Consider the following 18,392-nt stretch of genomic DNA (forward strand, 5'->3'; position numbering starts at 1 on the left):
TCTCTGATAGCAGAAATTAAGGAACCCCATTCCTACCTAAGCATGACAAAGCAAAATTGATTGTAAATTAAATGTCTCTAACCTGTATTTAAAATAAGATTTCTTTTTAAAATAGAGGAGGAGGCCAACTATGAACCAACATAACTAAACTTACACCAAGAGCTCCAAATTTTCTTACCAATCCACCCCAATTTTCAAAGCAGATGCTCCCTTTTTCTTACTTTTCTAGCTCTTTCAGACTTTAACTCTTTGTGATTGTGATCTTACTACCTTTCAAAGCCATATATAACCACATTAGGCCATTTCCACACTCCACCTTTATGGACTAGCCAACCTCTTCCTCTCCCGCTTCCCTTCTCTGCCACTCAATTTGATCAAAGCAGCCATTTTTTGTATAACCCTGAAACCATCCAAAAACACAGCCAACAAAACTCACAAAAGATGAATGGCAGTGAGCATATTGCCTTTTATTTTGCCATCTCCTTCCTTTCCACATCTCTTATTGTTCTTGGTGTTGTCTTTCTTATGCACCTAATTTGCAACAAAAAACCAGTTCAATCCCAAGAACCAGAAGTACCAGTCAAGGCTTGTGCCCAAGTGTACCCATTAACTAGTATTGATGTGGCCACAGATGGTTTCAACCGTCGCAGGATCATTGGTGAGGGTCGTTTGGGAATTGTATATGCTGCCATAATTGACAAGGATGAGCTAGCAGCAGTGAAGAGGATTCATCCAAGGCTTGTTTTGAGCAATGCTGGTTTTGGGTTTTCAAGAATTCTTGGGTCACTTTCCTTGGCCCAACACCCCAATATAGTGCCCATAATTGGGTACTCAGAAGCCCCAGGTGAGAGAATTATAGTGATGGAGTTTGTGGGCATGGTCTGTTTAGACTTCTATTTGCATCAAAACCCAGATGGGGCATCTCTGTTGGATTGGAACCAGAGATTAAAGATTGCAGCTGGGGCAGCCAGAGGGCTTGAGTACTTGCATGAAGGGGCGGCTCCAAATATATTACATGGGTGTGTGAAGGCTTCAAATATTTTGATAGATGTGAATTTTTGTGCTAGGATTTGTGATTATGGGCTCTCCTTTTTGGCACCCAAAGAGAAGAGAGGCCTAGTGGGGTATGTGGATAATGAATATTGGGGTGACAGAGGAAGAGGGGGTGGTGGTGCTTGCAAAGAGAGTGATGTGTATGGGTTTGGGGTGGTCTTGTTAGAGCTTTTGAGTGGGAGGTTATGTGAAGAAGGAGGGCTTGTGAAGTGGGCATTGCCACTGATTAAGGAAATGAAGTTTAGTGAGTTTTTGGACCCAAGACTTGTTATTCCTTCTCATATTAGGCCTCTTGCTAGATTGGCTAAAGTTGCTTCAGCTTGTGTTAGTAATTCCAGAAAGAGCAGACCTTCAATTGGTCAGGTGGCAACCATTCTCAACAATTTGGAGATGGATTGAGTGGATGATCTTCATAAAGTCAGCAAGGAATCGCATGAATTTTCTGTTCTAAAAAGGTTGCTATTGTTAGGATCCAATGAGAATCAAGAAGCAACTTGGAATTGAAAATTGGGATTTTTCTTTTGACTTAGTTTCATATATTTTTCATACAGTGTATGTATGACATACGAATTAGATGAAAAACGATTAAAATTGTTTGTATGACATACAAATTTACACTGTGCACAAACAACTAGTCATTTTCACAAGTGTAAATAGCAGCATATTTGAAGGTGGGTTTGGAGGAATGTTGAAATGAGAGGTGTGACGGTGCCTTTGTTTTCAGGGCAGTGAATTTAATCTTGTTTTCGTGTTGAATGGGATCTTTTGGTGCCGAAAGGGACCCATTTGTTTTGTTTCTTTCTTGCAATCAATTTCTCTTTCTGTTGAGTCCTTCTTTTTGCTCGTCATTGCCCCATCATTTGATTATACATTTTTTTTTTTTTTTTTTTAAGAGTTTGACTATACAACTTGTCTAAATAAAAAGAATATCAATTGGTTACACATTATATATATCAGGCCCTTTCAATAAGGGATTTCTCATTTAGTGTTAAATGAGGGATCATTTTGTGGGGCCCACATGGGTCGTTTTGTGTAAATCTGAACCGTCCATTTTTTACATCTCCATTGATAGATCATCCCTGCAAAAAATCAGCCAAATCGGAAATCGTTTACCCGTTCGATTAAGCCGTCAAAGTTTAGGTGTTTATAGAGGAATTTGTTGTTCGTCCATTTGTTTTAAACTTTGACCACTTAAACGAACAGGTAAACGATTTTCTATTTGCCTGAATTTTTGCACGGATGATCTATCAATGAAAATGTAAAAAATGGACGGTTCGGATTAACACAAAACAACCGGTATGGGCCACACATGGTGATCCCTCATTTAACACTAAATGAGGGATCCCTTATAAGAAGGACCCTTTATATATATATATAGAAATATCTTAAATTTAATGATGGGGATTCATATTGTATATTCAATTGCATGGTGGTTGAGTGCTTGTTGCTCCTGTTCTCACCTGCAATGCTGAAAATTTGAGGTCCATTCCATAACTTATAACATTGACTATTATTAGAATTATATTTTTGTCTTTTGGCACTATCTGAGGGGTTGATAAACATTGTTCATCCCTTAATATCCTGCTATTCATAGTTTGTTCTGGTAGATCTACCAACAAGGATGGTGGGTACAATGTTGCACCAATGGATTTACTTGCTCTTAATTTCTGATGTGATTTTATTTGAAATAACACACAGGCCAGAAAGGAAACTAGTAACCGGAATTAAATTTGTCAATTAATATTTGATTTACAAAATGAAACTAGGAATATGATTGCAAAATGTTGTAAAAGAATTGCAAAATGTTATAAACTTGTTAGCAGGCCTCTCTGTTACTAGATTGAAGGCCCATGAAAATTAGTGACAGATGCCCAAAGAGATCGATCATTGAGCCCAAGTTGGGCTTTGCCTTTGCCAGTTCGGCCCAGTTCCTGTGCTACAGATCATGGGCCCGGCTTGGCGGTCTCTTCCAATGGGTTTTGCCTAGGCCCGTTCCTTTGTGCTGAACTTGAATACTTTACTGGCCCAGACCTTTTCGGACTAAGAAGCCTCTCAGAAGAAGTGTTGCTTGATACGGGCCAAACGGCTGAAAAGATTTAACAAAAAGTAAAGAAAGTTGCATTATTTTTTTCTTGCTGATAAATTGAATAAATATAAGTAATGGGTAAATGGTGATAAATATAATTATGGGTCCATTAGATTCTAGGGCTCCACCACTAAAAATGTTGGTCAAAAGGACAATCCGTTTAACCACTTGAGTTCTAGGCCAAAATTTTTTGTAAAGCACTTACTAGAACTACCGAACCTCAACAAGTTCATTTGCAAAAATTGTTGCATCTACAAAATTTGTGTAGATGCATCTCAAAAAATGCAAATGCAGTTCAAAAAATATAGATGCAACTTAATATACAAATGCACCTGACGAACAGATTCAGCTCAAAAAATGCAGATGCACTTCAATATACAGATGCACCTGCCGAGCAGATATAGTTCAAAAAAATCAGATGTACCTACTGAGCACTTGGCGCCCTAATTTACGCTCATTGTTGCGCTTTACACGCAAGGATTGTCCTTTAGGCCAAGTATCTCAATGTCTTTTTTACCAAATTTATTAATAGTTTGATACTAGTATTTACTATATAATTAATGGGTAAATGGGATAAATATTGGATCTTCTCTACAGAAAAGAAAGTAATTACTATTGAACTACAAAATTAAACACGCAAATTCTCTACAATATTTTCAACATCAATCTCTCTTTCCTTACACGTTGCAACTTTATTAGTATATTAATTCCTTCTTAAGAAAAAGAACTACGTACCATTTACTTTGACAAGCCTAAGATCCCATAAATTTTGTAATTTAAAAAAAAAAAAAAAAAAAAGCTTACTTGGGCTAGAGGGCTAACTGCTATACACACTAAATTTGTTCAACAATTAAATAACGTATATACAAATATATTATTGGTTGAATAGATTTAGTGAGCTAAGGTAACATATATTATTGAGTTGGGGCTAAAATCCAACTCAAGTCTCCTAGCTTGACGAAATGTCATCAAAGTCATAATCAACTGGTGAATGCATTGACGATTGGACTACTTTTTTGTATGTTTGTCTTCTTATTATGGAAGTTAAAAAGTAATTGCTAGTTATGTTCCCAAAAGCAATCGATATGCACAAAAAAGTCTTGGATTCCTTGCAATGATTTCAACTATGAACAATTGGTTATTCAATTTCATTGTCTTTTCTCCTCCATACTCATCTATTTGACCATGGTCATGAGTCTGATGACCTTAATGGAAGTGGGAACTTAAGCTTTAATAATCTACAGCTTTGTTTGAAATTGTATATGGCTGCATGCAATTCTTCACCAAATTTTTGTCGACTGAGAATAATTTTTTGCGGCTTTTGGCTGCAGAGAAGACACATCCCCGCAGGCACACACAAACAAACAGAGGAGACCAAAACAAGACGACGTCGGACAACTAGACAAGGCCCAAAAACCCTAACCCATACGTTAAAGTATGAAAACAAAACAAATCAAATCCTAAAGCGCTGGCTAAAGCTTCAGGCTTAAGCTTTCTGTTGCGTGGCTTCCTTGAGAAGCTCATCTTCAGATATTGTGTATTTGTCGGCTGGTATACGCTGGGCTGGGCAGTGATCCCCTACAACCTTGTCCCTTTCTGTGTATTTGCAATTGCCAGCCTCTTTCCAATAAGACAAGCCCAGCTGGCATACCAGTCGACGTGTCATCTCGTCATTGGAAAGGACTGTTTTCTTTTTTCTGGTTTAAATAAGACGGTGAATTGAACATATAGAATCGTAGTCGTGCGGCCTAAGCCAAAAGTGACATGTCTGCGTATACCATTTAAATTGGGTTATCTGAATTAATCACGATATTAATTTCTTGTCAATTCGTTGAAAAGGATCCATATCCATCCATAATTAATATACAAATTAATTAACAATCGATAATTAAAATAGGATTAATATGCACATATGTGCAGAGAACCCATTACATCTATTACTAATAGGAGTAGAGATTAGCAGTCCAAACTGATGTAATTACTGCAGATACAGAGCATTTTACAGAAAGCTCCAACCACCTCCATCTCAAAATATGCGTCTTTTTTTTGTTCTCTTTGCAGTGAGAGAGACAGAGGGAGAGAGAGAGTGATTCCTTGCTTGACATGAGAAGTCTACGTGAAGAAAAGGAGAAATGGGAATATACAGCAGATCAGGTTGGTAAATGAATTGGTATCTCATAAAAATAATTATATACATATACATCCATATATATATGTTATGTGTATGGTTGATTCATTTGGTCGTGTGTTGGTTCGTATGTATGTGTCTGTCTAAGAATTGTGCATGTCTTTAAGGACACTCTAGGTTGACACTGCAGCTAAAGTCCCAAACCCAACCCAACCCAGCCCATCTCTCTCTCTCTCTCTCTCTCTCTCTAAAGAGGTAAAACGTCCCTAAGAATCAGTAGGTTGCCCCCTCTCCACTCTAGCCACCCTTTAGCTAATTAAGTTTGGTTTCTTTTTTGTAATTAATTACTTATTAATTCCCTAAACAAACTTTTTTTCAATTATTTATAATCAAACCCCGGGAAGACAGAAACAAATAAAAAAGTGCGCAGCCAATAAATAAATAATTAAATAAAGAAAGAAAGAAATTAATTAGATGGATGAGTGGAGATATATTGATTCTTTTATACAAGCGTATATACAGAAGCATAACCAAACTTGACGTCCAAGCAACCTTTTCTATTTGTAGAAATTTTTTGTCCTCCCCGTTCTTTAATTTATAGCTTATTAGTTATAGCTCCCTTTCTACCCTCTCTCTCTCTCTCTCTCTCTCTCTCTCTCTCTCTCTCTCTCTCTCTCTGTGTGCTGAGGTTGTGCAGATCGACATATCATCGACCAAGAAAACACGTACAGCCATCATATATAGAAATTATTAAAAGTATTTTGTGGCAGGGGATCGATAATATCATAAAAGCAAGAAAGTGGGCTAAGCAGGAAAACGTGGTTTAAAAGTGAGAAGAATTAAGCTTGCTTGCTAGTTTTTCTCTTTTGGGTTTGCTTAGTTCTGTGAGAGTTAAGATTTCTGGTACAAGTGGAGGAAATAACAAAAGAAACTTTGGGTTATCGAATGAGCCTGAAAACAAAAGCAAAACCAGAAGAGAGAGATAGATCGTCATCATGACATGGTGCAACGACTCAGATGATGAGAGGGCCATTCAGATAATTCAGCCCTCTCCTCCTCCTCCTCCTCATAATAATAATAACAATGATTTTCGAACTACAACATGCCCATCTTGTGGCCATCATATAGAGTTCCAAGACCAGGTATATTATATATATTTAAATTTGATTTATTTGTTTGTTTTACAGGACTTGTTTTTTGTTTTTGTTTTTGGAGTTGTGGCCGGCCAATTAATTTGTGTAATATATGTATATATAGGCAGGAGGAATTCATGATTTGCCAGGACTACCAGCAGGAGTGAAATTTGATCCAACAGACCAAGAAATTCTTCAACATTTGGAGGCCAAGGTGATGTCTGATGCTAGAAAGCTTCATCCCCTCATTGACGAGTTCATACCAACGCTTGAGGGCGAGAATGGAATCTGCTATACTCACCCAGAAAAGTTACCAGGTTATTTATTTACTCATTCATTTGATTCCAACTTGATGGGTTTGAACGTTATTAATTATATGTTGTGATTTGAGACTGAATAATGTCTAGCTAGCTAGACAGCCTAGACATGCTAACAAAAACTTGGGAGTCTAATATTTTCCTTTTTTTTTTTTTTTTTGGAATAGAGATAATTAAAAAAGTTTTTTTCTTCGGTGCTAATATATATACGTGTCTATTTCTAGGTGTCACATTGAAACCAACATATAACCAACACATGGTTTTGCTTGCTTCTCCTTCAATTTACTGATTTAGTATATATGTTTTTCTCTTTGCTATATTTATTGTTCTCAAGTAATACATGTTTTATATATGCATCTGAATGTTGAACGCATTAGTTGCTAACACTAAACGCAATCGCAGAATATAGCTATATAATATATTAAGGAGCCTCGATCAGTTCTCTTATTTTTTTTTTATGCATGTAGACCATGTAATTAATCTAACCATGCATGTTATAACAATATTCATTCACTCCTCGAGAGACTTAGCTAGCTAGCTATTACATATCAATTTTAAACAATTTTTCTGATATATATATTGGACGGAGCTAGTCAAACTCATAATCTATAATTTGTTTTTTCTTGCACTGGCGCGCGCGCGCGCACACACACACACACATATATATATATAGTTATGAAATATTTTTTTTTGGTGAAGTATAATTATGAGATATTTTATGTATAAAAACCCAACACATTTTGTTTGGACATTGTGAACGTCCATGCAGGAGTAAACAAAGATGGACAAATCCGCCACTTCTTTCACCGCCCTTCAAAGGCATACACCACTGGCACCAGGAAGCGGAGGAAGGTTCACACTGACGACGATGGAAGTGAGACCAGGTGGCACAAAACCGGCAAGACAAGGCCAGTAGTCGCCGGCGGTGCAGTGAAGGGTTTCAAGAAAATCCTAGTCCTCTACACCAATTATGGCAGGCAAAGGAAGCCCGAGAAGACCAACTGGGTCATGCACCAATACCACCTTGGCAATAACGAAGAAGAAAAGGATGGAGAACTTGTTGTGTCCAAGGTTTTCTATCAAACACAGCCTAGGCAATGTGGAGGGTCAGCCATGAAAGATGTGGCATTTGAACCTAAAGGTGTGCTGAATATAAGAGGCAGCAGGCATGGGCATGATAGTAATTCTGCTCCTCCTCATATTCCTCTGGCTAAGAAGGCAGGTCTTATGGAGTATTACAATGTTCCTGGTGGTGCTTTTATTAACTATGATCATCATCATCAACAGCATCATAATCTGAATCATGGGGGGCATAATAGAGAAAGCCCACCTCAGCTAATTCCCAATTTGGTTGTCCAAGGTGATGGATCTTCGTTGATTCGATTAACAGCAGATGCAAACAAATGAGTCATATATGCTCATTCATGGCCTGTCATTGAGGAACTAGTTTTTTTATTTATTATTAAGGTAGCTATAGCTAACTTGCTAGGGCAGCAATCACAATTATGACAATGATTCTTTTGCCAGTTGTTGTTGCTGTGTATTGATAAGTTATTACATGTATTAAGATTTTTGATGGGGAGGAAAAATAAAAAGGAGAATAATGACATTGGGTCATAAACTCTTAATATTAATTCATACTGTTCTTGAGCAGCTGATCTTGGAGTGGAACTGTATAGAGATGATTATACAATACAAACTTTTATATGTTAGTCTGATATATGGGTTTGATTTTAATTTCGTCATTATCTACTTTTCTTTTTGCTAGATCATAATTATGTACTTATGAGTTATGACTTTCCTTTTTTTTTGTCCACTACTTAATTATGATTTTCCTTTTATCTACACGTTGTTCCTTCAGAAATTTTTGACAATAAAAATATAGGAAAAAGATTGTTGATTAATCAAGGCACACAATTATTAGATAAAAAAATATATGAATTCTATTGTGGCAATTTTATTTTATACAAACCATTATGTATTTGTTACTTCAAAATATTTAATTGGCACATAGATTAAAGATTATCCTACATCAGTTGTTACTGCTCTTATACTCACAAATTATGTGAAGGATTTTAGTTGTTAGAGTGGTACTATTGGCACCCTCCTTCATATTTGCCCACCCACCTTATTTTTTACACCCTTAAAAAATTTTGTAAAAAAATAAATATTCATCGCACTCCATATTACTCGCAAATTGGCCCTATCTCTTCCTCCTCCACCACCTTCTCCTCCCCTATCCCCCTAGGTGGGTGTAAATAACACCACTCTAGTTGTTATTCTAAAGTTTTTGTTTTTTTTTTGGGAAAAATTTTCAAACAGGACACCTAGTTTGGGGTCAATCTTAGTTTAGGACACCAGTTTGGGTTTGTGCTAGTTTAGGACACATATTTAGGATTTGTATTAATGTGGGACAATCCGTCACTTCCGTCAAGAATTCCGTTAAAAATAGACATGTGCCATGCACATGACCTATTTTCAAGGGACAAAATGGACAATTCACCATAATATATTAAAATAATTAAAAATAAACAAGATTAAAACTAAAAATATATTAAAAAAGTTTAAAACTATAAACACAAAAAACACAGAAAAAAAAAAAAAGGATTGAAGAGGGAGATGCAGATCTCACCCCCCCCCCCCGTTTTCACTCAGCCCCAACCACCTCCGGCGGTGGCTTTACTGCCGGCGACGACCCACCCTCTCTTCTCTCTCTCTCTCTCTCTCTCTCTCTCTCTCTCTCTCTCTCTCTCTCTCTCTCTCTCTCTCTCGGGCAGCACTCCCTGCACACACCCAGCTCCACCCAAGTCCAGCCCCTCCGGCCACTTTCCCCGACAACCCAAGATCATCGGCGAGCTGTTCTCGCCGGCGCCAACCCCCCCAGACCAGTCCCCTTTGCCAGCCCGCCGCTCTCTCTCTCCTCTGTTCTCTCTCTCCTTCGCGCCCCCTGCAAGCGCACATGGCCCAGCCACCTGACGCCGACCACCTCGCCGACCACATTTTTTTTTGGTTGTCTTTTTGGGCTTATGAAGTCTTTGGTTTTTCATAGTTTGGGGTTTTATGTTGACTATTATGGTAGGCTATTTTTGTGAAAAGATTTGGTTTTGGGTTATCTTTGAATGATTGAATCTCTCCTCTTCTCATCTGGGTTTATATTGAGATCTTACTGATTTTTTTTTTTTTTTTTTGGATTCTTATTGATGTATTGGGTTTTGTAACCTTTGTTTGGTTAAGTGTGGATCTGAGTGCAAGTTTCATCTCGAAAATAATTAAAGCACTTCGCTTTTTTTTTGTTCTTTTTTTTGCCTGACTAGATGAGCAATTTCAATTTGGCAAAAGAAGAGAATAAATTTCTTGTATATGTGTATTGGGTTTTTGCAGACAACATCGAGGCGTTTGGCTGATAGGAAGGTGGAGAGGTTTGAGAAGAACATAATGAAGAGAGGTGCGGAGATGAAGAGAGAAAGAGAGAGAGGGGGGAGGGTGGGTCGTCGCCGGTGGGTAAGGCCACCGCTAGAGGTGGTTGGGGCGATGTGCAGAGAAATAGAGAGAGAAAAAGGAGGGTGCGATCTGCAGAGAAAAAGAGAAAAAGAGACAAAGAGAGAAATAGAGAAATGGAGGGAGAGAGAGAGTGAGATAGAGAGGGGGGATGGTGGGGTCACTGCCGGCAAGTATGGCCACCGGAGGTGAGTTGGGGTTGGGTGGAGAAGGGGTGCGCTGCCATCTTGTTCTTCTTTCTTTTTTGTTTTAGTTTTATTTTTAATTATTTTAATATATTATGGTGAATTGTCCATTTTGTCCCTTGAAAATAGGTCATGTGCATGACACATGTCTATTTTTAACGGAATTTTTGACGGAGGTGACGGATTGTCCCACATTAATACAAATCCTAAATATGTGTCCTAAACTAGCACAAACCCAAACTGGTGTCCTAAACTAAGATTGACCCCAAACTAGGTGTCCTGTTTGAAAATTTTTCCCTTTTTTTTTTTGGGTCAATAGTTGTTATCCTAAAATAGATATCATATTACATGCAAAAAAACAAGGTGGATATCATATTCTTTTATGCTTACCAGTCTTCTTTCAAACTTTTTGTTATATGGTCGCTATCTTACTCAAAAAAAAAAAAAAATTAATATTAGGGCAAAAGAACAGATCGAGATTCTACTTGAAAAATAAGAACGTGAAGGGAAAGAAAACCTGCCTATTGTAGGCCAATGCCGTCTTTATAACCTGAGTATATAATTATACGAAGGCGTAGAAGGTTCTAGAAGGCCACTGGAGACTGGGCAAGGCTCTCTATCTACGACATTGGACAAGTTTCTGGTATAAGACAAATGGACTAACACGATGTTGGTGATTCCTCATTCATGCGGCCTATGAGAGCATTTGTCAACCAAAAAACAATTAACTGTCGCATAGTTCTCTTAATTTAATAGAATAAAAAAAATCATGTAAAGAACATTTCCAAAGTTCAAAGTCAAGTTCGATTAAAAAAATGAAAGAGGAAAACTAAGTAAGTGAAGAAATGATCAGGAATACTTTTCTAGTACCTGAAGAATTGATACTAACCAAATAACACTAGGTTGCTCAAATTTAGGTCTATACAACGTGTCAGAAAAACAAAAAGGAATTAAAATTGTAATTTAAAAGGGAAAAAAAAAATCCATACACTTACCATTCATTCTCCAAACAAGAAAACACTAATAAGTTTGTCCCCAATGACTATTCACAAACACAGAATAGGTTGACTGAAACACATCCGGTCTAGTCCTACAATCAACATCGAAGGAACATACCCACACCTGTAATGCTGAAAGAAGAAAATAAACAGACTACAAAGACAAATACAAACCACTCATATATGTCACCTAAAGAGTTGATGTCAGCATCCAGCAGCATGAATATATTAAACTTTAGTTACGCTAAAATAAAGGATAGCTTTTGGCACAAATGCTGGTGAGGTCTATCAAAAATAGAAAAAGCCGCCGAGAACTTCGCTAGGTCCTGGACTGATCCACTGCAACGACTCTAGATTACTCATTACCATCCCTGTACAAGACTTTAACTGGTTATGACTTCTGAAGAATACATTTCTCATACAGAGCAAGGATGTCTTTTTTGTTAGGATTTCTCAACTGAAGTAGTTCGGCACCAAAATTATGTTTGGTAAGTTCTTGCTTAAGTTTCTGGACCGTGAACCTTGTATAGTCTTCCGGATTGGTTTGCTGACTACGGGTATCTTCATCTCCCTTGAATACTGAACCACCGTCTTCTGCTTGTGTGTGCTTTAGAGGGCTAGTAGTGCTTCTAGACCTCTTATTAACTCTTACAATCCGATCACTCATATCCATGTCTTGAACAGAGTCCACACCCATTTCGTAGTCGTCTACCCTTGAACGCTTCCCATGGGAAGCAGTCTTTAGCTTACTATCCAATGCTGTTTCATTCAGGCGAACAGAAGTCAATTCTTGCTGGAGTGAATCAAGTTTTGCTTGTGCAGCTTGTAGCTGATGAGAGAGGGCTTCTGCTCTGTTGTTTGCATCTGCATGTGCTGCACGTTCACTGTCCAGAAGACCTTGAAGGACTTGAACTGTACTAGTTCTCTGCTCATTATTTGATTTTAATAGTGATTCGATTTCTTTCTCTCTTTCTTCAACTCTTGCCTCCAGGAGAGCAACTTTCGAGTGAGCTCCCATCTCTGATACACGGATTCTATCTAATTCATCATCCAAGTCTCTTTTTTCCCTTTGCAAAGTTTCAATATTCCTCTCAGCCCTCTCAATTTGGGCCAATCTTTCCATTGCCAACCTCTGCATCTCGCTCTTTTCCTTTTGCGCAATATCTGCTTGAGCACGCGCTCTATCAGCTATATCAGTCGCTCTTATGGCTTCTTTTTCAGCAATTTTACACCTTTCTTGGACTTCATCAAATCTTTTTATCTCAGATTCGTACTTTTGCTCCAGATAGATTTTCTCCTGCTCCAGTATCTTCTTTTCTCTCTCAAATGAGTGGGCCTTAGCATTTGCAGCTTCTAATTTTTCACTTAACTCCTTGACTTCAACCTTCCTTGATGATATTTCAGCATCGTAACTGTCTAGTTTTGATTTGGCAGCCTGCAAAGAATATGTCATAGTCAAGTATCACCATTGATATTTATACATTGAAAAGTGTGAAGATTCAAACTCACCTTCAATTCTAACTTTAGAGTTGTCAAGCACTGCTCAGCATACTCAATCCTTGCTGTCTTATCCTTTATTTCTTCTTCCTTCATATTTTTATCAAGAAAGAAAACAAATCAAAGCCCATTTTTAAGAGTATGGGAAACTAGAGATTTGGAGTGTGCATGCAAATATATATGTGCATTTGTGCGAGAGAGAGAGAGAGAGAGAGAGGATCACCTTGTCAGCCAAACTGCTATTGAATTCTTCCCTCAAAGCATCTTCTCTCTTTTGTGTTTCCTTGTTCATCCGTTCTTGGACAATTGCTGCCTTCTCTAGAGCAGCTTTTGCTTCTCTAAAAGCAACATCATACTTGCGTTTCCACTCCTCTGCCTCTTCATGAGCAGACTCAACTTGCTCCCGAGCAGCAGCAAGCCTTGCCTCACCAGCACTGCATCGGGACTTGAGTATTGCTATTTCAGAACTAGCTTGATCTTCCTCAGCCTTCTGCTTTGACAGGACCTCTTCATATTTTCTTTTCCACTCTGAAGATTCTTGCTTTACAGAATCCAATGTCTTAACTAAGCTAGAACATCTCTCACCCAGTGAACTAGAATTACTCTGTAAATTATTTATGCGGCCCATATATTCATCAGCTAGCTTCTTCTTCTCATTAATAGCATCCTGATAACGCTTCAGATATTCAGCCTTAGACTTCTCACTAGCATCCAGCTGCTTGGTCAGTAACCCCAACTTATCTTCCATCGAACGGCATCTCAACGTCAGGGTGCTCTTCTCTGATCCGACTTGATCAATTAGTCTCTTGACAAGGTCAAGTATTGGACCTTCCAAACTGTATTGATAATCATGCAGTAGACATTACAAATGCGCTCATATATCAACAAAAAAAGGCAAAGAAAAGACAAATGCAAACCTCTTCCGCAAGAACATGGCAAGTTTCTGCCATTTTGCTGGACCATGACTTGCTTTTTCATACTCCGATAGAAGACCATCAAGAACCTAGAAAACAAATTCAGATTTCATAATCAATTAATTATAATCTTAATGAATAAAGACATCATGGGGCAACACACTGTTGAGCATATACTTACCTTAAGAACATTATCAATATTGGCATCACCAGCATAGCAAGCTGTTCTCAGCTTCCTTTCCATGTTTTGTATAGCATTTGTACATCGCAATTCCGCCTCCATATATGCATTCCTTTTATAATCCTGTATGAGTAACCAATTCAAATGAACACCAGTATATGAGAGATGCACTGAAACCTATGCACATGCATATAGACATAAGTGGTTGTCCACAAACTATATACCATCAGTCTATTACAAAAATAATCCACTTTAAGACAGTACATAGTTAAGATTGTGATCTTTTTCTTTAATTGATTCTATGTGCTTGGGGTCAATAAAAACAATTTCTTTTTGCCATCCACTTTTACCTTTTTTCACAGCCTACTATGATACTTTTTTTTTTTTATCTGATACAATACCTCAAACGCCTTTTTGAAAAATTTGTGGAGAAGCCCCTCATAATTCTTCCTTGATGAACCAACCCCCACGGCACCAGCATTAAATGCAGCCAGTGATTTCTGTACTGCCTCCTCATGAGCTTCCCTCAATGCAGCCTACAAAATCCGAAATTAGAGAGTTATAGAAATCATCAAATATTAAGGAATACTTAAGAATCATCAACTTACTTCTTCAGGCACTTTCGAACGGTCAAAAGTGGACATATACACCTCAGTAGCAGAATCATATGCTCTTCGGCACTCAGCTTCTTCAACACTCTGCAAATCAATAATGGGTATACTAAGAATTATGATAATGAGAAAAAGATTTACAACATCATATGATGCCTCAAAAAAGATCACTCACAAAGAGAGTTAATGACAAACACAAACCTGCCATGAAGAGGATATGGTAGGCACAGCACCTTTATTAAGAGCCTCAAGATAAGATTCCGTTATACCAATTAGAACTGGACCCGTCATCATAGTTGCCCCAACTTGCTTGGGCCTTGTTCTTTCAAAAACAAACTTTGTCAATGCATCTAGCCCAGACCTAAATTCAGGCCTTAATTTGTTTAACTGCGTAGAAAATCATAGACTTCAGCACAAATAATTAAAAAAAAAAAAAAGTTGCAGAGTTGAATTCATGACCAACAAGAGAGACATTGAAGACATCAGTAAGTCACTGACCTGAATTTGATCAAGTCTGTGGAGATCATTCTCATTGTTCAAAGGTCTCACAAGGGTGAAGCATTCTCTATCCGGAAATAGAGCTCGAATGGAATCCCGTATCTATATTGAACATTCATATAGTACAGTAAGCACCTCCAAGCCCAACAAAGATAACATAATTCAGAAATGCCAATGCTCAATGTGCCTAGAATATCATAAATATCTAACAAATGTACATCTAAAACAAGAGAATGCCAGTTTAACAAAACATGTATGAACTGACACGGCAAAATCTTCTTAAAACTAAGAAGAGCCGATTATACCTCATTTTTGGCAGCTATGTCCCTTCCACTGCCTTCAACTGGCCTCAAAGCAATCTCTAGATAGTCACGGGGAGTTATCCTTCTATCATCCTCTACTAGATCCAGATAGAAGTCCTGGAAACAAGAAGTTGAGCATTACTATAAATGGGAAGCCATAGCACCTATTCTCCCAAATAAGTTGTGAATTCATGAGGCAATAACAATAATAACAGAAATAATCATAGCAGAAGAACCACAACCATAAGAATAATAATATTACAGTACTTGTTGTCACTGATGAACAGAGAAGAAAAAAAGAGTTCAAAATCAATTACCCTTAAAAGCCACACAAAGATTGGGGAGAACTGCCCTAGTTCAGAAGCTGTGGTTTTTCCTCCGGAGGCTTTAACACGGATATGCTTGGTCATTTGAGTGACAAGGGAGAGACGATCAAGTGCAGCTTCGTCTATACCACCCATCTAAAATAAAAGACACAAATAGACAAATGAAGCAAGAAAATTATTAGAAGAAAGATAGGCACTGTGAACAGAGATAGTGAATCAAATTGCAAACTTTTTTCCCCTTCAAACCCACCCCACCTCTTACCCACATGAACCACAAGGCTCGAGGAATGAAAGTGCATCAAGTGACAGGTAATTAAGAAGAAACCATAAACCATATTCAACAAGCAGCATTGTCCAAAAGTATCAAAGCCTCAGCATAAGTTTCCTAACCTGGTTGTAAATGAACATGCTTGATAAGAGAACGGCTAAGGAAAATATCTGTGTGCTGTATGTTCCCTGTCGGACAAAAATAAGTTACAAATATTACAATTAGCACCAAAAGTCTTATCAGTCACAAAACGAATACAATTGATAATGAACAATATCATACTTGTAAAATAAACAAAGAGTAATATGTTATTATGTAAAGGAATGAAAGCCAACCGTCTGATCATAAGCATCTATTCCTTCGCTATCCAATAGTAAGAGATTGTATTCAGTTCCATCCAGAGCAGTTCTCTTCAAGGGTGCACTCCACAGCCATAGCCCTTTGGTACATGGGCGATGAGTTGATGCTACTTGAAATCCACTACTCCTTCCAAGAAGCTACAACACAGAAAAGCAAGCATAACACATTATATTACTTATAGTAACATTAAACTGGTAGGAAGCAAATATTAAATTGATGAATAAGTAACAGGAGGCAAATGTTTCAATTTCTAATGAAGGATTGAGTTTGGATGTTCATAAATCTTCCTAAAAAGCAGTAAATTGAGTAACCATATAAATAAATGAGACTCAACAAGACTACATTCTATAGTTATGCTGAACAAATAAATGGAAAAACCACTCATTGAAGAAAAATGTGCAGAACCGTCACCATGTTAATACCAAAATGATAGAGAAAACTTAATGGTCAGAAATTCATATAGGGAGAGAGAAAGAGAGAGAGAGAGAGAGAGAGAGAGAGAGAGGAGTGCTTTTCTCATTAGGCCTCATCTCAATATCTTGAAGCTAATCATGATTCATACCCTGGTTTTGGTTGCCAGACCATATTATTGAAAATTCACATCTCGCACAGCAATGTTACCCATTGTATATACAAAAATTATGTCATAGAATCAATCATACCCAAACATTGTAACAGAAAACATGGTTTAGGCTTACAGTGAAAAGTCCAAGAACAAGAAAAATAATAAGCAACAAACTGAGGCAATCATAAAGAACACAGAGAAGTACATTATTCAGCTTTTAGCCTACGTCTACAGACGAAGATGGTGAAGTAATTCCACTGTGATACGAAAGAGAGGAATATAAAGCTCAGATTGTATGGCTTCAACCAACTAGAGCGAATCATGTCATTATAGAATCAACCAAGATCCAAAGTCTTGGCCTTTCAATGTGTTTTCAAGCAACGAGCTCCATAAATATCAATTATTTGACACAGTGATAGACAAAAGAGTAGTGTAGCTCCATTATCCTTTCCTCAGTATATTTCACCATTAACGAGGTTGCAAAGTCTTTAAATTAGCCTCCAAGGTTTTTCTAAGCTAATTAGCACACTTAAAGCACTTTTCCCAGAAGCAAGAAGGCTTTGTAAAAGCTAATTCTACTACCATGCCTACAATCACAAACCCTAGACTTCTCAAACAGAAAACAAAAGCAAAAAGAATGAAATTTACATTATCTTCTCTCTAGAAAACGAAAAAGAAGGAAGATTTAACCTGGTTTAGGATGAAGCTCTTGCCCTGGCGACCACGTCCGCAGACCGAGACTACGCCGATCGGTTCCTTGACGAGCTGGAGCGCGGCGACTGCTTCCGGATCCATCCGAAACTTTCCCTTATCGTCGCAGTAAACGAGTCGAATCGGCCTCGCGGGACCGGTAACCGCCGGCGCCGACGACGACTGCGACGGCGAAGAAGACAACGATTGCGGCGAGGCATCCGAGGAGGTATTGTCTCTTCCTATTAATCTTCTCAACATCTTTGGACCGTTGTGTCTTGCTTCGGCTTTGTTTCGTTACTTTCGTTTGCTTTGAATTCCTTTGCTTTTGTTTTCCTGTGGTTTCTTTTTCAGTGCACCTCCGAATAGAGAGGAAAGAAAAGGGAGGGTTTAAAATTGGGGAGGGAAAGGGGGTCAAGGTTTCTGAGGTTTACAGAGCAGTGAGTCAGTGACAACGGGCACAAGTGAATATTACAATTTTGCGCCTGGCTGTCGTGCTGGTAATTGTTTTATGGTAAGGGTATTTTTGTCATTGAAGGCTAAAGTAGACCTCAATTCGGAACGACAGCGTGGTTGTAAAGCTAACTTTGTAGTCGGCTATATCGTATTACCGCCACTATCACTTTTTCTTTTTCTTTTTCTTTTTCATTTTCTTTTTCATTGTGGATACAATGGTGGCCCAATGCCGTAGGAACCAGCTAAGCACAATTGGGCTTCGGCCTGGCAACCCAGGCTAAGTCATCGAAAAGGATCTCATAAATCGAAAGGGAGGGGCCCAAATG

At 38.1% G+C, this 18,392-nt stretch overlaps 3 protein-coding genes across 3 annotated transcripts; 2 read left to right on the plus strand and 1 right to left on the minus strand.

Moving 5' to 3' along the window:
* Nucleotides 1–161: 161 nt before the first annotated feature.
* LOC147296868 (Protein kinase superfamily protein) lies at nucleotides 162–1,860 on the plus strand. Its single transcript, XM_086229181.1, has one exon. The coding sequence runs from the start codon at nucleotides 442–444 to the stop codon at nucleotides 1,450–1,452; it is 1,011 nt and encodes a 336-aa protein (XP_086085307.1). The 5' UTR covers nucleotides 162–441; the 3' UTR covers nucleotides 1,453–1,860.
* Nucleotides 1,861–5,965: 4,105 nt separating this feature from the next.
* LOC147296869 (NAC domain-containing protein 73-like) lies at nucleotides 5,966–8,380 on the plus strand. The gene is made up of 3 exons (XM_086242819.1): nucleotides 5,966–6,409; nucleotides 6,525–6,717; nucleotides 7,487–8,380. Exons 1-3 carry the CDS (start codon nucleotides 6,263–6,265, stop codon nucleotides 8,122–8,124), a joined length of 978 nt encoding a protein of 325 aa, XP_086098945.1. The 5' UTR covers nucleotides 5,966–6,262; the 3' UTR covers nucleotides 8,125–8,380.
* A 2,957-nt stretch (nucleotides 8,381–11,337) lies between these two features.
* Nucleotides 11,338–18,053, minus strand: LOC147296870 (Guanylate-binding family protein). The gene is made up of 14 exons (XM_086229513.1): nucleotides 17,611–18,053; nucleotides 16,331–16,492; nucleotides 16,118–16,183; nucleotides 15,719–15,862; nucleotides 15,405–15,518; nucleotides 15,100–15,201; nucleotides 14,803–14,988; nucleotides 14,599–14,688; nucleotides 14,392–14,526; nucleotides 13,991–14,113; nucleotides 13,813–13,898; nucleotides 13,119–13,731; nucleotides 12,908–12,985; nucleotides 11,338–12,833 (listed from the first exon to the last, which is right to left on the minus strand). The coding sequence occupies exons 1-14, from the start codon at nucleotides 17,869–17,871 to the stop codon at nucleotides 11,790–11,792; spliced, it is 3,204 nt and encodes a 1,067-aa protein (XP_086085639.1). The 5' UTR covers nucleotides 17,872–18,053; the 3' UTR covers nucleotides 11,338–11,789.
* Between the last annotated feature and the right edge of the window lie 339 nt (nucleotides 18,054–18,392).

This window comes from Dryas octopetala, chromosome 1 (genome assembly GCF_963921425.1).
Source record: "Dryas octopetala chromosome 1, drDryOcto1.1, whole genome shotgun sequence".
Lineage (NCBI taxonomy): Eukaryota > Viridiplantae > Streptophyta > Magnoliopsida > Rosales > Rosaceae > Dryas > Dryas octopetala.